General features: G+C 53.1%; 2 protein-coding genes across 5 annotated transcripts; one reads left to right on the forward strand and one right to left on the reverse strand.

Annotated features, from left to right (window-relative positions):
- Positions 1 to 1,149: 1,149 nt before the first annotated feature.
- ZNHIT1 (zinc finger HIT-type containing 1) lies at positions 1,150 to 18,921 on the reverse strand. 4 transcript variants are annotated; one of them, XM_037506907.2, is made up of 8 exons: positions 18,815 to 18,921; positions 13,759 to 13,814; positions 9,036 to 9,411; positions 5,518 to 5,682; positions 5,098 to 5,268; positions 4,561 to 4,640; positions 4,287 to 4,456; positions 1,150 to 4,201 (listed from the first exon to the last, which is right to left on the reverse strand). In XM_037506907.2, exons 3-8 carry the CDS (start codon positions 9,184 to 9,186, stop codon positions 4,180 to 4,182), a joined length of 759 nt encoding a protein of 252 aa, XP_037362804.1. In that variant the 5' UTR covers positions 9,187 to 9,411; positions 13,759 to 13,814; positions 18,815 to 18,921; the 3' UTR covers positions 1,150 to 4,179. The 4 variants fall into 4 exon arrangements, with proteins under 4 accessions (XP_037362804.1, XP_037362805.1, XP_054549607.1 ...); XM_037506908.2 differs by lacking the exons at positions 13,759 to 13,814; positions 18,815 to 18,921 and adding an exon at positions 9,644 to 9,708; XM_054693632.1 differs by lacking the exons at positions 13,759 to 13,814; positions 18,815 to 18,921 and having other exon boundaries at positions 9,036 to 9,503.
- PLOD3 (procollagen-lysine,2-oxoglutarate 5-dioxygenase 3) lies at positions 9,790 to 19,288 on the forward strand. The gene is made up of 19 exons (XM_037506906.2): positions 9,790 to 10,166; positions 10,496 to 10,587; positions 10,715 to 10,851; positions 10,950 to 11,113; positions 11,257 to 11,369; positions 13,582 to 13,645; positions 14,247 to 14,344; positions 14,617 to 14,718; positions 14,893 to 15,018; positions 15,206 to 15,327; positions 15,667 to 15,771; positions 15,882 to 16,007; positions 16,251 to 16,392; positions 16,481 to 16,594; positions 16,799 to 16,867; positions 17,384 to 17,488; positions 17,967 to 18,113; positions 18,358 to 18,483; positions 18,842 to 19,288. Exons 1-19 carry the CDS (start codon positions 10,043 to 10,045, stop codon positions 18,995 to 18,997), a joined length of 2,232 nt encoding a protein of 743 aa, XP_037362803.1. The 5' UTR covers positions 9,790 to 10,042; the 3' UTR covers positions 18,998 to 19,288.
- Positions 19,289 to 19,916: the final 628 nt, after the last annotated feature.

Raw genomic sequence — 19,916 nt, forward strand, 5'->3', positions numbered from 1 at the left:
TTGTGCATTCTTACAATGACTGATGCAGTCCTCAAGGAGCAGAGACTGGAAGCCCACTAGGAAATGAAAACAGCAGAGCAAACCCCTTGCTAGCCCTGAGACAAGTTCCTCCTCTGACGCTCTGCCTTTCTCACCGCTGTGCACTCTAACCCGGGCCTCTCTCCCAAGCTCCAGAAGCATATGCCCTGGGTGTTCCACCAGGTTGGGCAAATTCATCAGATTCATCACTTTCCCGCCCAAATCGCAGTTCCTGTCTCCCTGTTTTCAGCACTGCCAACCTCTGAGTAGCACGCGTTGACAATGCCCATCATCGATCATCTGTGGCTTCCTTCCCTCCCCCTCACCACCCCCCAGTCAGCTGCCGAATCCCACTGATTCCCCCTTCGCAGTATTTTTCACACCCACCTATTTCTCTCCCTTCACTGCCTGGCCCTGGATGAGGCCTTCATCTTCTCCTGCCCACACTCATCGCAGGACTCCCCCGAGTGAGCTTCTGACCCAGCTCTGTAACCTACTCCATACTCCTCTACTGCAGCACCATTCCCTGGCCTGCCGTGGCAGCTCAGGAACAACAAAAACCAGCCCAAGTAAAAAAGCCTAAGACAGACACTAAGACCTTGCCACATGCCTACCTTTCTATCCCTCTTTCTTACTATTACTCTGTGCAAAGTGCTCTCCCGGCAAACTGGAGACTGCCCCTGGCCCTGGACACACGCTCTACCGGGCTCCTCCCAGAAACTGGTGCTTTGGGAACTGTTCCCTGCATAAAGGGCTCCATGGCCGAGAAGACTGCCAGAATCTGTATATCCCACTCCCCTTGATCCTCTTGCTTTCATAGTTTGTGGATTTATCTGTGACTAAGTTCAAAGTCCATGTGCAAGGGATTACACAAGAATGTGGACTGTGGGAAGCACCTATCATGGGGGGACCCTTGGCATACCCTACTTCGGCCAAGTACTGGGCCATGTGACTTGCTTTGTTAGTGGGTTTCTCTCTCAAACATGAGACACACACTAGAAGTCTCACAATTCTGAAAGGCTGTGAAAGCTCCACCGGATGGATGGCTGCCCCCCCCCCCCCAGTGAATGACAAAAGTTAGTTACAGCCCCTGATGCCACCCCGCCCCCTCCCACCCAAACTCTCCTTCTGCCCCAGCCCACAGCTTCCGCCTCTTCTCCTCTCCCCTTTCAGAAAAACTAAGTTGAACCAGATTTCACATTTGAGCATTTAAGTATGCGCCTTAATATAGTCACTAGGTTAAGTTTCAATTTCTTTGTCCACCATGCATGATCACAAGGCTATAAAGGGCTACTGACACATGCTTCCTAACAACACTTATCTTTTTTGCTGGAAGGTTGAATGGACACTAAGACATGGCCCCCACCATCAAAGAATTTATAAGCTAGGAGCAAACAGGAATGTAAGCAGTTAGTTTCCAGACAGGGGCTAGGGGTTGGGGCAGTTCCAAGGAACATCCTGTCTTTGAGGGAACTGGCTGTGAAAAAGCTTAATGACAAACTGCTTTCGATCCTGGGCAGTGATGTAAAAAACTATCCGTTACTCAGTAGTTGCCAGGCACCAGGCACTAAGTTAAATGTGATCTATTTAATTCTCATGGTATCTGGAGGCAGCCTAACAAGCCAGAGAGGCAAAGTAACCTGTCCCAACTACACAGTCAATAAGGAGTGGGACCAAGATTTCAAGACTAAAGACACAACTGGCCTGCTTCCCAGAATTCCTGGCTCCAAACTAATCTAAATCAATTAAATTCAATGCTCATTGAGGTCTTTAGGTTCAAGCCCCCCATTCCCCAGCCTTCCTGATCCCAGCATGAGCCTCTGCTGCCCTTGTGCCAGGAAGGGACTGAGCCACCCCACCATATGACACTGGGTCAAGCATCTAGAAGCTTTTAGCATAATGTAGATTCCCCAAAGACCCAGGCATCTTTCAAGGTGGGGACCAAGTCTACTCCAGCACGCAGGAAGCTGGTAAAATTTGATTGAAGCTTTCCTTGGCAAGTTATGGCTTTAAGTGGGATCCAGACATCCTGGAAGAGCTTCCTGGAGGATGACTAGTGGACCCAATCAACATCAGAGCAGCAGAGACCAAGGAGGCATTGGGTCTGGCTCTGTCCCACCAAGACCAATTGGGGAGGGCTGAGTGCATCACTGAGTAGACAAATCTTAACAGAAAGCAGAATCTAAGTGATTCTATCACAACAAAATATGAAGCAAAGTCAGTGAATTTAGGAAATAAACCAAAGAAACTGCTGTCTCAGTGTAAATCTGAGAGGAACTCAGATGCAGGTGATCACAGTGAAGCACAGATGCTATTTCTCAGCCCAGAAATTCGCTCCTATTTTTCTTCTTGAATGTGCTTCTTGGTGAAGAAGAAAATAGAAGGGTTAGGACCCAGGGAAGCTTCCCTACTTGGGAGAAAAACAATAAGCTAGTCTGGGACTTAGCAATCAGCAAACTGGATTCCTGGTGTCCCAGTTACTACTGCTACATAATGAACCACCCAAGACTCAATGCTACAGACCACTTTATTACATGTGCAGAGTCTGTGGCCAGGAGCTGAGACAGGGCACGACAAAGATGGCTTGTGTCTGCTGCCTGGCGTGGACAACACAGCTGGGAAGACTCCAGTGGCTGAGGATGACTTGATACCCAGGGGCTGGAATTATCAGGACGCATCTTCATCGTGTGATGGAAGCTTAGGACTAGGACAGCTGGAAGGCTTAGCTCTGCTGGGTCAGTCAACCGGAATGCTGGGCTACCTCGCAGACGGCCTTGGATATTTTACATGGTGGCTGAGCACTCCAAAAACAAGTGTCCTAGGGACAAGGCAGCCCCTGCACTGTCTTTTACAGCCTAGCCTTGAATGTCATTTGGTCTCACTTCTGCCACTGTCTACTGGTTGAAGCAGACATAAGTTCACCCAGAACTCAGGGGAGAAGACCCCACCTTTTGATGAAAGGATAGCCATCTTTTAAAACCGCCACATTTAGGGCACTTCAAATCCCTGTCCTCAGCGCCATCCAACATGAAGCTGTCACCAAGTTACTTGTCCAACTGCAAGTCTGCAGAGAAAGAGTAACCAGTTCCTCAGGATGACACCAGAATACTTGGGCCAGCCTCAGGAAAGCCCCCCAATGTGGGGAGAATAACTAAAAAAAAGAAGTCTAACACCACTTTTGCTGGATCTCATTCATATTCACACTGAGGTCATTTTTCAACAAATACTTCCTAAGCATCTGCTTTGCTACTATGTTCCAACAGGGCAGCAGGCTTAAGACAGCAATTTCAAGGCGCTTACAAGCTTGCAGCTTGCAAACCACTTAGAGAAGGCATGTATAAGAAGTTCTAAAACTGTACAAGAGTCCCAGATGCAGGGTCACCAAAAGAAGGACTCTCTATGCTGTGAATTACCCTGTATCCTCAGAAGCTACTGGGTTTTCTCTGCTACTAATAGTTTCAGATACCACAACCCCTGAAAACAAGAGCTTACTCGGGAAAGCTCTTCCCGAAGCCTGGCAGCACCAAAGGCAGCAGCTAAGCTCTTCCATTGGATTAGGTACCAGAGGATGAAGACAGGGCCAGCTCCTCCTGCAGTATCTGCACCTCTGTCCCCAAATGACCCTACTTTTCTGTCTCCCAGTCCTGGAATCTACTTGTATTCAACTGATACTCTGGGGAACTAGATAAACAAGAAGCAAAAACAAAAGGACTAAATTTAAAAAGAGTAGAATCAAAAAGTAGCCAAGAAATGCAGAGACATGGGGATGGCAGGAGAATGGGACAAAACAGTTCATGGTTACGACCCAGGGGGAAGAGAGTGAGAGGGCTGACTGATAGGAAACAGAGAAAGACATAGAGACACATGGCAGAGGGTAGGAGAGACAGGTGACCCATGAACCTCACTTCCACAATACTATGTGACCAAACAGGTCAGCTCCTCCTTGCATGAGACCTTTTATTACACAGTAATCTATTAGCTCACAGTCCCCGGGAGTCCAGACTCCTCTTTCCTGGAAGGTAAGACACAAACTCTATTGGGTAAGTGAACCACTCCTCTCTCGGTTCAGGCGGAGCACCCTGCTTTTGGTGATGCCCTTTCTTGAGGTCAGGGTGATGCATGTTCCTCTCCAGGTTGTTCCTCTCCAGGAACAAACCAGGCTCACACAGTCCACTTCAGGCATCTGCAGGTGGAGGAGATCCAAGATGAGGAGGGGCCTGGGTGGTAGGAGGGAGAGGGAGTGAACCCAGGGGACCGTCCAAGCTCACCTGGTCTCCTGGTGGGTGCCCAGACAGCGCACAGTGCAGTACCGGGCACCACAGCTAACACAAGTGTACGGGGAGGGGAAGCCACAGACAGCACAGAAGGGGCGCTGGGGCCGGGATGGGGGTCCTGCACAAGCAGTCAGGTAATTGGGGCCCTCGGCCACGCTCAGGTTCTGCAGAGACAAGGGGTAGGCTCCGTAACATCTCCACCTACCTACGTAACAAATACCTGCCAGGAACAAGGATTTCTGGAGGCTCATTTCCTTCCTTCTCTCACCTGCTCCTCTAGCAAGGCCTGGAAGTTTTTTCGGAAGCGAAGTTTAAAATGATCACCTCGGGTTTTCTTCTTTTTCTTTCCTAGAGATCAAGGGGGATTAGTTACTTGGCATCTGCGAAGAAAGACACCATCTTTCTCTGCCACATCATTCTTGACACCCACTTGTCCATTCCCTCCCTGCCCACATACTCACCTGGATTCTAAGTCAGCCTCTCTCTACTGTCTTGTTCCTCCCCCCCATTCCCCAACCCCTAGCTGCCTCCATCTCTAAACTGCCTAAATCTAAGGCTTAATGTCAGCGCTAGAAGGATCTCAGAGGTTATCTGCTCCATCTTCCTTACTCTATACTGGAGAGGAAATGGATGCAGGAAAAGGGAGAGCAGCCGGCCCACAGTGACAGCAGCCAGTCCCTGGCAGAGCCAGAGACACTCCTGGGTCAGCTGCCCCCAAGCCCAATGTCCTTCCACAATGCTGACTAGGGCAGACTCTTTCCCTTCGTTCAGCCTCATCTCTCCCTTCCTCCTCCACCCGCCTCACCAGTGTCTGCATCATCATCAAACTGGGGCAGCCTCTTTCCGAGCTGGGGGAGTCCTGCATGGGGGTCATCCTGGAAGTTGTCATTCTCCAAGGCCTCGAGCTGCCTGTTGATGCGGCGCTGCCGGGCAGCCCGGTCCAGCACCCGCCGCTGTCCAGGGTCCTGGGAGCGAACTAGATGGGGCAAAACCAGAGAAGTTATTGGGGACACAAAGAGGGAAGCTGAAGTGATCTTGGCTCTGGGCAGTGTGTGAAGATGTCCAAGGAGAGGGCACTACAGTTCTCTGATCGTCCAGTCACCAAGCCGTGGTCCCTGTATCTTCTCCCAGTATATCATATCCCTCTGGATACATACCCCTTTTGTTTACTTCCTTCCCAGGAGCCACCACTGCCATTGCAGTCATTCATATATGTTTTCTATACCTTTGGTCCCAGCCTGTCCTGCCAACCTCAGGCCCAACAGTGAAATGTCTCTTGGAGGCCTCTCACACAACCATGCTGATGGAGACCACTGTACATTCAGGACTTCCGGCTCCACTGGCACCTTAACACACTGGCCTTGATACTTGAACTTGGCAATCTGATTTCCTATATCAAAGAAAACAGGCCACATACAGAGAGACATTCACCTCTCAGCCTGCCCTCAACCATTCACCTCTCAGCCTGCCCTCAACCATTAGGGGCACCTACCTCCCCTCCATCCCAAGTGAATACATCCCTCCACCCTTGAGTCCCACTTATAAACCCAACCCAACCCAACCCGAATCCTCCCTTCTCTCTTGCATCTTCAGCCCTGCCTCCTCAATTGGTACTTTCTCTTCAATGGAAAGACTTGCTAAACTCCCAGCTTCACAGGTATGCTTCTGTGTGAGCTTTCATTTCCTCACCACCTGTCCACATCTCAACACCCGGTGAACTAACTCTCCTTCAATGGCACCATGACGACCCCCACCCAAATCCAGTGTACATTTCACTTGAGCTCTCTAAACTCAGAGGCCGTGCTGACTGTCTCCCTCGAGCTGAGTCTGTTCATCAGCCTCCTTCATGTGACTCCAGGTTTTCTCATGGTTTTTCATTCCCATTGTACTTCTCAGCCTCCTATAGCAGCTACTCTAAGGTGATGACTGTTCCTCTTCTCTTTCTTGTCTAATGTTCTTTCTGAGATTTCTAATCCAAACACAGAGCTTGCTCACCCACAAGCAATTGACTCCAAAAATGAGTCCCTCTATCCAGAACTTTCTTCCAAGCTCCAGAACTGGCTACCCAACTGGCTACAGGAAAATACCTGCTGACCCTGCTGGCATTGCAACTCAAAATAAAAAAATCTTCCCAACCCAACTTGCTTCTCCTGTAGACTCTCTTTAAGTGACTGGAACCGTCTCTGTAGAGATCCAAACCAGAAACCTAGGAGTTATTTTAAACCTCTCTCTTCACTACCATACCAACTGTTCAGCAGGTTCTGATAATGCTACACAAAATATCTCTTTATTCATTAAACAAATATTTATTGAGTGCCTGTAACCAAGTAATAGCATCAGCACCAATGGATGACACTTACTGGACACGTACTATGAGCCAGGCAGTACACTAAACTCTGCACAAAAGGAATGCTTTAACCCTTACAGCAACCCTAGGAGATAAATATCACTATCATCCCCAGTTTAACTAAAGTTCAGAGGTTAAGAAATGTATCCAAAGTTCACACAGGTAGTCAGTGTCTGGGTCAGAACTCAAACCTAGAACTGCCCAGCACAGAAAAACATGCTCTTGATGACAAAACTATACAGCCTCCCTTCCATTTGCCCTAGGAATACGTGGAAAATGATCAAACAAACAAGCACAGTCTATGCTAGGACAGGGAAGGACAAAGTGCTATGTGACAGAAACACCTAACCTAGCCCTGGAATAGCCAGGGAGATTTTTCAAGGCTAAGACCTGACTGATGAACAAAGTTAGCCCAGCTAGGGGAGAGGGGACAGAGTCTCAGGACCTGGTACCAGCATGAAAGGTCTGGATGGGAGACTCTGTGCCGTTCAATCTCAGAAATAAGTTCTTTGTGGCTGGTATATAAAGGATATGTATGGGGGGGTGGACAGGAAGTCAGGCTGACCATTAAGTGTCTTTAAGTATGTAAAAGAATTTGTCATGTTTTTTGGTTTATTTTTAATTTATTTTTATTGGCCTTCAAATTATGTAGAGGAATTTGGAATGAGGGATTTTATGTGAGGGTGGTTGTGATCCAGAGAGGGGGTTAAGAAAGGAGTAACATGACTGGATTTATTACAAGTCAATTTGACAGTATTCCAACCTTCACCTCTCTTTATCTGGAGCACTCAATAGCTTCCCAGCTGGCCTTCCAGCCTCCAAACACTGCACCATACAATAAGGGCGCCACTAGCTACATGTGGTTATTTAAATGTACTGAAGACTCTGTGTTATAAACCAATGTTCCATCAGTGAAAAAATAAATAAAGAGAGGGCCTCCCTGGTGGTGCAGGGATTAAAAACAGCACTATCAAGCTACTGCCAGCCACTACAGCACGAGTTCAACTCCCGCCCAGCCAGGGAGCTACCCACATGGTGCAGCAGACCTCTCCTGTCTCACCCACTGCTCCCTTCAGCAGTGTATTTCTGTAGATCTGCCTGTTCTGCTCCCCACTCTGTCTCTGGTGAATCCTCTTACCCCCCTCACCTGTGGCTTACACTCCGGTTCTTGTATACATAAATAAATCTTTAAAATAAATAAATAAATGAGGAAAACGGGGATACTATATTACATATATTATCTAGTACATATATTCATCACTCTAAATTCATAACTAGAAATAAGTAACATTCATAACTAGAAATAAGTAAATAAATAATAAGCAGACGCCAGAAAGATCCTTAGCCCTTCCACCATGTGAGGACACAGGTAGAAGGTCCCGCTTATGAATCAGGGGAGCCATCACTAGAAAGCAATCAATCTGATCCCTTGATCTTGAACTTCCCAGACTTCAGAACTGTGAGCAATAAACTTCTGTTATTTATAATAAATTTAGATGTCGATTAAGATTAATCTTATTTCTTTAAAGTCCAGTTCGTCGGTCACACTAGCGACCTTTCAAGTGCTCAATAGCCTCAAGTAGTCAATAGCTGGGCCTCCCCGGTGGCGCAGCGGTTGAGCGCTGGGTTGCGAAGCTGCCCGCGGCCTCTGAGGCGCCAGTTCGATCCCCGGCTGCTCCCCGGCCACCGGAGGAGGGTCCCACATGGCGCGCAGACCTCTCCCGCCGCCCGCTGCTCCCCTCAGCAGTGTACTTCGGTCCTTCTGCCTGCTCTGCTCCCTGCTCTGGCTCTGGTGAATTCTCTCACCCTCCCGCGCTTCTGACTGTACCCAGTGCATGTATAAACAAAACAAACAAACAAATAAATAAATAAATAAAACATGCCTCTATAAAAAAAAAAAAAAAAAAGTAGTCAATAGCTGACATATTAGACACATTTCCTTCATCCTAGAAAGTTCTACTGGACAGCGCTGCTGCAGGCCCTCCGGCACTGAGAGCGCCTGCACTGCGCGAAACCGTCACTCAGCTTAAGACTCAGGCAAGCGTTTTCTTCCCCTCCAACCCCTCCTCGCACCCTCCTTTGCAGAAGCTACGATGCGAGTCGCTTCTCCATGCGTCCAGGTGCTTGGCACCCCTGTCTCAGCACCTATCACTAGGAGATGCAACGCTAGGGCTGCGAGTCCGCCCCCTCCCAGAAAGCCGGTCCTCAGACGATGAGGATCGTTTTGCTTTCTCCATCCCAACCCTGCATCAATAAAACAAGAATGGATGGTTTGGGGGGAGTCCCCGACACCAGGGCCCGAGGGGCAGGGAAGAAATTTGAGACTAGGTGAGGAAATCCTAGGCCAGGTTAGGATTTGCGAGGAGGACAGGACCAACCGCCAGGGGCTCACATACCCGAAGTTTTCTTCTCCACCATTTCTACACGCAGCTGGCGGAAGAGTCGACTGCGCACGCGCACTAAACTACTCGCGTTGGTAGGGGCACCACCATTTCCGGCGCTTGTGCTTCTGCGCGTGCGTAGAATAATTCCAACGCTGTGACTCATTACGGGATGTTCCCTTGGAGACGAGCACGCTTTCCGCCATATTTCATAAGGGCAAGGCTACTTCCGGCCTCAGTGTCGCTGTGTATTTGTAGGACTCCCCGAAATGGGTCCTTTTAAAGAGGTGGTGCCAGTGGTCTTTCGAAAAACATTTTCTTTTGGGCCTTCTGAGGCTGTCATCGTCACAAAGACAACCCCTAGAGCTTCTCCCCGGCTCTGTAGAGATGCCTGGGCGACCAAAGAAATTGGGCAGGCTTGAGTGGGCAACCGAGAGGTCTCCTGCGACCCTCCGGCAAAACTTCCATCCCCACCCGCCCTGGGGCCGTAGACTCCGCGGTGCAGCCCCTCGCGCCCGCCCGCCCTCCCTCTCGCTCGCCCGCCCCGCGCCCCTCCGCCCAGCTCTCCAGGTCTTCCGCCCGGCCGCTCCCAGCAAAGACCCCGCCCCCGCGTCCAGCCGGACCCGCAAGGGGTCACTTCCCCTCTCCGGGTTTCAGTTTCCTCGTGGTCCGGCGGGTGGTGGGCCCCGCTGGCTCTGCCCAGAGTCTCGGGCTCCGGACCGCGGGCCGGCGCTGCCGCCCCTCCCCCGCGGGCGGCCGGGCGCCCCCCCACGCCTCGGCTCAGCGCGCGCTCGCGCGGCGGGACAATCCTCGCCTTGTCTGGTGGGGCGCCGGCATCTGGAGTTTTCTGTAGCTCCGGATACGCCTTTTTTCCAGGGCGGAGCCCCAACTCTGCTACTCCGCAAAGTGGGCGGCATAGCAGTCCCGGCACCCCCTTTGCAGAGCCCCCCTCCGGAGTTGGGATCCAGGCACGCACCCCAAGTTTGGTACGAGCCTGAGGGCGGCCGCGGCCCACCCCGGCGATGGCCTTCCACGGCGGGGGACTCCGGCTCCGGCTGTTAGCGCTGCTGCTGCTGCTGCTGCTGCTGCCACCGCCCGCGGACCCGACCTCCGACCGTCCCCGACGGGGCGACCCGGTCAACCCAGGTGAGAACCCCGCGGGGGCCGCGGGCTGAAGTGTCTGTCTGCCCGGACCCCGGAAAGATCGAGGCCTGGAGGGTGCGGCCGATGTCTCACGGGGCCCCTTCCCTCTCCCCATCCTGAACTGAGGTTTCCAGCCTCCCCTTGCAAGCTGGTCTGAATTTCTGGGTGTCATCCCCCTCCGGCTCTCACGGGGGTCAAAGTTTCTCAGGGTGGGAAGAGTTTAAGAAGGAATGGGGGGAAAGGTAAGGGCCAGTAGCAGTCTGAGGGAGGGGACGGGGCCTGCGGGGAGCAGAGCTCGTGAGCCCTGACTGCCCATTCACGGCTGATGACAGAGAAGCTACTGGTGATCACTGTGGCCACGGCTGAGACCGAGGGATACCGGCGTTTCCTCCGGTCCGCGGAGTTCTTCAATTACACTGTGCGGGTGAGGAAAGGAACACTGGGCAGGAGTGGGCTGAGGGCTGGATGCCTGGGACTCCACGGTGAGCCTGGCCAGGAGGGCCCACCCAGCCTGCTGAGCTCCTCCCTGACCTGATGGGTCTCCCCAACAGACCCTGGGCCTGGGAGAGGAGTGGCGAGGGGGTGATGTGGCTCGCACAGTTGGTGGAGGCCAGAAGGTCAGGTGGCTAAAGAAGGAAATGGAGAAGTATGCAAACCGAGAAGATATGGTCATCATGTTTGTGGACAGGTAAAGGTGCTGGAAGGGAAGAAAGGGGAGAGGAGACTGGCATGCGGGGATGCTGAGGTCCTAGTACTGTCCTGTTTATCCTCCCCTTCCTCGCCTAGCTATGATGTGATTCTGGCTGGCAGTCCCTCGGAACTGCTGAAGAAGTTTGTCCAGAGTAGCAGCCGCCTGCTCTTCTCCGCAGAGAGCTTCTGCTGGCCCGAGTGGGGGCTGGCCGAGCAGTACCCTGAGGTGGGCACGGGGAAGCGCTTCCTCAACTCTGGTGGTGAGTAGCAGAGTGCCAGAGGCAGAGGGACCAAGTGTGGTGGGGCATGGAATGTTCCAGGTGTCTGGGGGCGGAAGACAGGGTGGAGACTGGTCCATGGGACCCTGGAAGGCCCAGGGTCAGCACCTGCCCTTGCCTCCCAGGATTCATTGGCTTTGCCCCCACCATCCACCAAATCGTCCGCCAGTGGAAGTACAAGGATGATGATGATGATCAACTCTTCTACACTCGACTCTACCTGGACCCAGGACTGAGGGTACGGTGGGTCAGAGGAGGAGGGCAACCCACGGCTGTGTGGGGCTGCAGGCCACAGGCCAAGTGGGCGAGGAGGGGTGAAGGGCTTTAGAGAAGATGTAAAAAGAAAAATATGGGGAGGGGCCTCCCTGGTGGCTCAGGCGGTTGAGCCCAGCGCTGTGAAGCTGTCCGCAGCCTCTGCAGTGCCGGTTTGATCCTCACCGGCCTCAGAGCAACCCATATGGTGAGCAGACCTCTCCTGTCACGCCCGCTGCTCCCCTCAGCAGTGTATTTCATCATTCTGCCTGTTCTGCTCCCCGCTCTGTTTCTGGTGAATCCTCTCACCCTTCTGCATATCTGGCCTGTACCCTGGTTCTTATATAAACTTAAAAAAAAAAAAGATGGGGAGCCATGTCTCATCCCCTCTTTTTATTACTTCTTTTTAAGCATTTTAAATGTTTTAATTTTTCTGAATAGCAACAATGCCATTTTGCTAAAGTTACAATTTTGAAAAATTAACTGGGCCCCCAAACTGCTTCCAGCTTTTCTGTCTAGTGTATATGGGTCTTCAGTTTCTCTCCGTCCTGCGTTCCCGGAGATCAGAACCAGGGGGTAGAGAAGCTACTCTGAAACTCTCTTGGGGTAGTGAGCCCAGGCGAGTCCAACTACATACAGCCTTGGCTGCTCAGGTGCTCTGTGGAGTAGCTTCTGATGCCCCCAAACTCTCCCTTCTGCCTTCCTAAGGTTTGCTGTCTGGAAGGTTTGCTTATCCAGAGGAAATGAAGTATTTTTATATCAAATTATATTACAGGAAATATTGCCAAATCTTTCCTTTAGTGTCGGTCCAAGTGTAAGTATTAAGCTCAAGCAAATGAAACATGGTTGAAGAAGAGTGTCTATTCTCTGGGCCACTGGGGCTCACTCCCTCTACCTAGTGCTCTCCCAACTGCTCTGCTCAGAGGAGGATGGTGGACCAACAAGCTGGCCCAAACAAGGCAGCTGGTCCACAGTGTCTGCGATCCCACCCCCTGCCCCAGTCCTGCCAGTGGGCCCCTGTAATCTTCATCTGTTTATCCCAATGTTCTCCAAGAACTGCTTCTTGCTCTTGGGGTATCCTTCAAGGGTTGCATCAGACAGCTCTGTTGCTGTCCTCTTCTGCTTCCTCCACCCCTTGCTGCCATTCCTGGCAGGACAACCCCAGTGCTGAAGTACTTCCTGACACTGACCAGCTGCAGCGCTGGCTCTGTGCACCTGCTTTCTCTTCTGGAGTCACATGATTGGGGTTCACTTTGGGGCTCTTCTCTCTCTGTGTAGCCAGCACGTCCAGCACCTCTGGTGTGTCAGGGCCTTAACCCCTTCAGCTTAGCTTCCCTATGGAGATGTTTCTGCCACAAGCTCTGTACCTTAGCTGTGACGACCACATTTGGCATCAAAGGCTTTGAGGTCAGCGTCACTCACCGTGTCAGGCTGGTCCTGCTCTGCAAATGACACCTCCTGCTCACGCATCTTACCTTGGCCCAGTTGCTCCAGTACCTTTACCTCCACTGCCTTACCCTATCTGTGTTCCTGCCACAGGTTCCTGGCACCATCTGGGTGCTGTGGGGGCCAGTTCTGCTCCTGCAGGCCCCTCAGCAGGATCCCCAGGGCTTGGCCGCAACTTCCACCCAACTTTTACTCTTGGTCTTTCCTGCCACCAAACTCCCCAAACCTCTTTATTTAAAAAAAAAATTTTCCCCTTCACCATCCCTTGTGTCCCCTTGTTGCTTTCCCTCCCCCTCCCTCTTTACCTCAGAGTCCTCAGGATTTTTATTAATATTTACTCATTTTTTAAAGTGTTTTACACAGTTGAATCGTCTGCTATGTAAATGTCCAGTATTTGCTTGCTGTCATTCTGACTTTGTTGCACGTAATTCTCTCAAATTCCCTCCATTTTGCTGAAAATGGGTGCATTTCATTCTTTCCTATGGCTACGTAATACTCTATCATGTGGCTCTACCACACCTTCTTGATCCAGTTATCCGTCGGTGGGCATTTAGGCTGCTTCCGCGTCCTAGCTATTGCGAATAATGCTGCGCTGAACACTGTGGAGCAAATGGGTTCTTTTGTTGGTAGTTTCGTATTCTGTGGATATATGCCTGGGAGTGGGCTTGCCAAGGCCTTACGGTATTTCCATTTTTAGTTTGTAAAGTAGAGCAATCCTCTGTTTAGCTAACTACTGTATCTCATCCCTACAGGAGAAACTCAGCCTTAACCTGGATCATAAATCCCGGATCTTTCAGAACCTCAATGGGGCTTTAGGTGAGGAGAAGGGAAATGGAGGTGGGGGTGGGGGTGATGAGAGAGCCATCTGCTGCTGGGGCTCCTGAATTTGGGAGGGTCTCCTGGTAGTACAGGGGAGGTCTTCAGCTCACCTTTATGTTAATTTGATCAACCATCTGAATAGCTTGTAGAGCCACTTGCTTTCATCCTAATAGTGATAAAAATAACATAAATAAAATTAAGTAAACACGGTAATAAAAGCAGTAGTGGTCATACCTAACATCTGTCAAACACACTTCACGCCAAGCCCTGGGTCAGCGGGCTTACTCCTGTCATTTGATTTAACACAACCGTCATACAGAGGGGAAGAGTATGGTTCTCACCTGTTTCTGAGGCAAGAAATTGCCTGAGGGGCTGGTGACTTACCCAGGTCAGGAAATGGTGGTAACTAGGAAGTGCTGGGGATCCCCAAGTTGGCAGTAGCTGGGTCAGGACCCCAAGAAAGAGAAGGTATTTCATCCCTGCCCTACAGCCCTAGTCCTTCATCCTCTAGAAAAGCTGGGCTCTCCCCATATTAAAAGCACCTGTTCCTTAGCAGCTTTGCCAGAAAGAAGTCTAACTCCTGGTCTTCCTTCCTCAGATGAGGTGGTTTTAAAGTTTGACCGGAATCGTGTACGGATCCGGAATGTGGCCTATGACACACTTCCTGTTGTGGTTCATGGGAATGGCCCTACTAAGGTGCCCCAACAGCTCATGCCCTCACCCCTGGATCTGCCCCTGCCCTGCCCTACCCTGCCCCTAGCTACTTCCAGCCCTGCCCTGCCCTGCCCCTGCCCCTGGCTACCTCCAGCCCTGCGGAAGCACTCAGTCCTCAGCTCCAGAAGTAGAGGTACTGGAGAGGTTCTAAATATCCACTGTGCCCCCCCCTCTGCCCCCGCCCATCTACCTGACCTCCCCCACCTCTGGGCCTGGACTCCTCTGCCTCAGCCTCTCCCTTTCTTTCCTGACAGCTCCAGCTGAATTACCTGGGAAACTACGTCCCCAATGGCTGGACTCCTGAGGGAGGCTGTGGGTTCTGCAACCAAGATCGGAGGACACTCCCGGGGGGGCAGGTAAGGGAGGGTGCGAGGCGAGGCTGGAATGCACACTGAATTTGGGGTACCAGAGGAGAATCCTGGGTAGCAGCGGGGGAAAAGCTCCTAGTAACCCCCAAACCTGGCAGCATTATAGAGGACAGATGAGGTAGGCAGCTCGAGCTTCCCCCTGAACCCCATTTTGTCTTTCAGCCTCCCCCCCGGGTGCTTCTGGCCGTGTTTGTGGAACAACCTACCCCGTTTCTGCCCCGTTTTCTGCAGCGGCTGCTGCTCCAGGACTACCCCCCTGAAAGAGTCACCCTTTTCCTGCACAACAATGTGAGACCCCCTGGCAGCCTCTCTCTGTTGGCCTTTCCGAGGGACCCTCCTCTGCCCTGATCAGAACTCCTGCCCACCTGACTGCTCCCCACACCCTCTCCACTCACCAGCTTCCCACCTCCCGTTCCTCAGGTGCCATCTTTTCTGCCCTCTCAGTGCCCACATGTCCCTCTGTCCCCCTCTCCAGGAGGTATACCATGAGCCCCACATCGCAGACTCCTGGCCCCACCTCCAGGACCACTTCTCAGCTGTGAAGCTGGTGGGGCCAGAGGAGGCCTTGACCCCAGGAGAGGCCAGGGACATGGCGATGTGAGTGAACCCTGGATGGAGGCTGGCAGGGGTGCAGGCAGGGCCATCCCCGCTCCACCCTGCCCTGCCCCTGCCCCTGGCCACCTCCAGCCCTGCGGAAACTTCTCCTCAGCCCCCAGGGTCTGCTCCTCTCTGGTCCACACTTGCACAGATGGGAGCACCTGGGGATCCTGGGAAAGCAAGCATATAGCTCCCCCGACCCCTGCAATCTTCTCCCTCCTCTCCCCTTGCTGGTGTTTCTACCACTTCCCTCCTCTTCTCATGGGGTGGGGGCAGCCTCCTTCCCCCAGCTGCTCTCATTTCAGCTCATCTGTCGGTCTCTCAATCTATTGCCTCCAGGGACAGCTGTCGTCAGGACCCCAGGTGTGAATTCTACTTCAGTCTGGATGCAGACGCAGTCATCACCAACCCACAGACTCTGCGCATCCTCATTGAAGAGAACAGGTCACTTCCTGGCTCAGCCAGAGAGCCCCAAATGTTCCCCAGGGCACCCCCACTCCTTCCCTGGGCACAGGGCTCACCTCTGCCCAGCCCTCACCTCTGCCCATCCACAGGAAGGTGATTGCCCCCATGCTATCCCGCCATGGGAAACTGTGGTCCAACTTCTGGGGCGCCCTGAGCCCAGATGAGTACTACGCTCGCTCTGAGGACTACGTCGAGCTGGTGCAGCGGAAGCGAGTGTGAGTCTTGCCTGGGCACTGGCCCTCCTCCTCCGCCCTGGACCCTAATGTCAGGGATCTGGTGTGGTCACCAGTCAGACGCGCCACAGTGGAGGGAAGGCACTGACCTAGGAGCAGGACAGGAGCTGGTTGTGACCTGCAGTACTTGACAGGGGAAGTGAAGGGGAACTCCCTGCTACAAGAGTGGGGTGCTCCTGGGATAACTGGGCAGAACCTAGCTGATGCTAGTGTGGGTACTTCCAGGGGTGTGTGGAATGTGCCCTACATATCCCAGGCCTACGTGATCCGTGGGGAGACCCTGAGGACAGAGCTGCCCCAGAGAGAGGTATTCTCAGGCAGCGACACCGACCCAGACATGGCCTTCTGTAAGAGCCTGCGGGACAAGGTGAGCAGGCAGGGTGTGACCTGGGGCCCAGTGCCAAGGCTCCAGGAGGCAGTCTCCTTCACCCCCTCACATGCTCCCCCCACCCCAGGGCATCTTCCTCCATCTCAGCAATCAGCATGAGTTTGGCCGGCTCTTGGCCACTTCCCGGTATGACACAGACCACCTGCACCCTGACCTCTGGCAGATCTTTGACAATCCCGTGGTAAGTGGCGGGTCCCTCACTCAGAGAATGTGCATGCCTGCCTTTCATTAAAAAGGACCTGCACACACTCTTGCAGCAGTGCTACTGTCTGGATGTTGGGGGCTGGGGGTAGAAGGGGGATACAGGGGCTGGGGCTTCCTGGGTAGGGCCAGCTGGAGTGAAGAGGGCGTACATAAAGGTGGGCTCCCTGACCCCCCCCCCCAGGACTGGAAGGAGCAGTACATTCACGAGAACTACAGCCGGGCCCTTGACGGGGAGGGACTCGTGGAACAGGTGAGCCACTGAGGACTCCTGATGCCTGATGGACACTGCCCCTCGGGGTCACCGCCTGGATTAGTGGCTTCAAACTGGGTTTTTCCAGGTGCTTTACTTAGGGTTTTCAGCTTGGGCACAGTGAAAGCCAAGGCTGATCAGGCTGATCGGGCCTTCAGCTCTCAGCACCAGCAACAGGAGTGACGCCTCCAGTGTCTACTGGGCATTTGGTGTTAGGGGTAAAATTAGTTTTATAAAGAAGTTTGAAAATCTCTGTCCCAGAACCTGGGTTCCAGGACCCTCCTGCCATTTGTGCCAGGCTCTCAGAGTCCCTCCCCCTCCTCACATGGCCTCTCCTAGCCCAGCCTTGGTGTGGCCATTTCCACAGCCAAGGCCTTAACCCCCAGCTTTTCCCATCGCCTGGCTTCCCTTTCTGCTTCCGGCTTTTCTCCTCACTGTTGCCTGCCCCATCCTCTCTTCTGAGAATGTGCCCCAGCTGCGAGTGTCATCCAGGCCTCTTCTCCCCCCCATCCTCAGCCCTGCCCAGACGTGTACTGGTTCCCCCTCCTGTCAGAGCAAATGTGTGACGAGCTGGTGGAGGAAATGGAGCACTTTGGCCAGTGGTCAGGAGGCCGGCATGAGGTGAGAGGAGCCGGCCAGGGGAGGGGGTGCCCTTGGAGGAGATAAGGGAGGTGGAGTCAGGAGAGTGGAGGCAGATCCTGAAGAGGGAGGAGCCCACAGGGAGCACAACTGCTTGCTTTCATTCATTTATTCATTTATTCAATACCAGGCAGACCCTAGGTGCCAGCCCCTGACTAGGTGGAGCAGTTGTGCCTGATAAGTTGTGCCCTCACTGTCAGTAACGGCAACACGTAGCTTCTAAGGGCTGTGATGGGGAGCCCAGGTGCTTTGGGAGCCACAGAAGGGGCCCTGGGCCCAGATGTGGGGGGACTGAGGAGCTTCCCAGAAGAGATAACATCTCAGCTGACTTTAAGTCAAGCTAAGAAGTGGTGAAGACTCTTCGTATGAGGGAATACAAGCTTTGAGACACGGGAACAAGGGGTGGGGGTAGGTAGCACCACCTCCATTGGGGGCTCAGCGCTTGAGTCACTGCCCACAGGACTCAAGACTGGCTGGAGGCTATGAGAACGTGCCCACTGTTGACATCCACATGAAGCAAGTGGGCTATGAGGACCAGTGGCTGCAGCTGCTGAGGACGTACGTGGGGCCCATGACCGAGAGTCTGTTCCCAGGCTACCACACCAAGGTGGGCTGCTGCCCCTGCCTCCCCTCTCCTCCACCAGCCCACTGGGCACCAGGCTGGAACACTCCACGTGGCACCCTGTAGCATGTGGGGCCCCCTAGAAAAAGATGCTGCAAGAGAGCAGCCCTGGGGGAAGCCTGCTCAGCCCCTGCAGCTCCCCCACTCCATGGACAAGGGCTGTCACCTCCTTAGAAGGCTCGCCGGACCTCACGCCATCCTTCCAGCCTCTCTCCTCATGTTCCCACAGACAAGGGCAGTGATGAACTTCGTGGTCCGATACCGGCCAGATGAGCAGCCCTCTCTGCGGCCGCATCATGACTCATCCACCTTCACCCTCAATGTCGCCCTCAACCACAAGGGCCTGGATTATGAGGTAAGCCCCTACCCCTTCACCTACCACACAGCACCACTGGGACCCCTACACACACACACACACACACACACACACACACAGCAGGACCCGATGTCGCACCTCCCTCTCTCTCTCTCTCTCTCTCTCTCTCTCTCTCTCTCTCTCTCGTCTGCCCTCTTCACAGTTCCCACTTTGCCTGTATCATCTCTTGGACCCCTTCTGGGCTGGCTGCCTCCCCATCCTCCTGTGGCTCCTCTGCCCCCCCAACCCCCAGGTCTACCTCCCAGGTCCCTCTGGACCCCTCTCGCCTCCTGTCCCTGCCACTTCCCAGCCCCCATGTCTGCTCACTCACCATCTCCATCCCTTCTTCTCTCCCCAGGGAGGTGGCTGCCGCTTCCTGCGCTACGACTGTGTCATCTCAGCTCCACGCAAGGGCTGGGGCCTCCTGCACCCTGGCCGGCTCACCCACTACCACGAGGGGTTGCCCACTACTCGGGGGACTCGCTACATCATGGTGTCCTTTGTTGACCCTTGACAACCACTCTGGGGCCTTCCCTGCCACAGTGCCTTCTCGCAGCCCTCCTTGGAGGGGGCTCTCTGACTCCCGCTTCCTGAGTGGGTGTTCTGTGACTTGATACTGAATGTGTTGCCTCAGCCCCACCAAACGGCTCTCTCAGGAAGCTCCTGGAACCCCCTCGCCCCTCCACTCAGTCGCCAAGGATTCCTGGAGAGGGCTTCTGGGGGTTCCCCATGTGATAAATTATTGTTTCTCAGCCTTTCCCCAATAAAGGAGAATTTGTAACTCCTGCATCCACCATCATCTTCCATCTACCTATTGATCCTGCCATCTAGAGCAGAGGGGAGACTGTGGTTTATGGAAGAAAAAGAGCAGAGAAGAGGGACCGGCAGGACAAGGTGGTAGACAAGTGTGGGCGCCTGCCCTGGCCCCTGTCTCACTCCCCTTCATTGCTGGCTTGGGAAGCATGTGAGGGACCCAGATGAAAGTCCCCCCCACACACACACACTGCTCTCTGCTTCATTTCTTGAGTGTGGAGGTGGCATAGCATTGAGCTGAGCTCCAGGGCGGCCCTGGGTAAGGAATTACGGGGTGAGGGAGTGCTCTATGAGGGGAGATCCTAAACCTATGCCTTTAGTTAGACAGGATCAGGAAGGGGAATCTGGATAGTCATTCCAAGAAAGTTTCCTGAAAGAGGACCTTGAAGCAGCCTTGAGAACTACCTCAAGGGGGCCATCAGGCCCCCTCCAAGGTCCCTGGGCCCCTGAACACCAGGCCCTGCTTAGCTTGGTCTTCCCCAGTCTCCCAGCAGCCTGACTTCCTGAATTTATCTCCTAACTCTTCCTTTGTGGAAGCTTTTATTTATTTTTTTTAAAGATTTATTTATTTATTTATACAAGCACTGGGTACAGTCAGAAGCACGGGAGGGTGAGAGAAT

The sequence above is a fragment of the Talpa occidentalis genome, unplaced genomic scaffold (genome assembly GCF_014898055.3).
Source record: "Talpa occidentalis isolate TD23 unplaced genomic scaffold, MPIMG_talOcc4v2.1 talOcc4.12, whole genome shotgun sequence".
NCBI lineage: Eukaryota > Metazoa > Chordata > Mammalia > Eulipotyphla > Talpidae > Talpa > Talpa occidentalis.

Excerpts from the sequence above, each read along its gene's own strand:
- ZNHIT1 (XM_037506907.2), bottom strand. The coding sequence starts at position 9,186 with ATGAGTCACAGCGTTGGAATTATTCTACGCACGCGCAGAAGCACAAGC. Across the intron at positions 4,641-5,097 it reads TGATGATGATGCAGACACTG|GAAAGAAAAAGAAGAAAACC; the intron begins GTGAGGCGGGTG and ends CTTGATCTCTAG. Across the intron at positions 4,457-4,560 it reads AGGCCTTGCTAGAGGAGCAG|AACCTGAGCGTGGCCGAGGG; the intron begins GTGAGAGAAGGA and ends TTGTCTCTGCAG.
- PLOD3 (XM_037506906.2), top strand. The coding sequence starts at position 10,043 with ATGGCCTTCCACGGCGGGGGACTCCGGCTCCGGCTGTTAGCGCTGCTG. Across the intron at positions 11,370-13,581 it reads ACCTGGACCCAGGACTGAGG|GAGAAACTCAGCCTTAACCT; the intron begins GTACGGTGGGTC and ends TCATCCCTACAG. Across the intron at positions 18,484-18,841 it reads ACAAGGGCCTGGATTATGAG|GGAGGTGGCTGCCGCTTCCT; the intron begins GTAAGCCCCTAC and ends TTCTCTCCCCAG.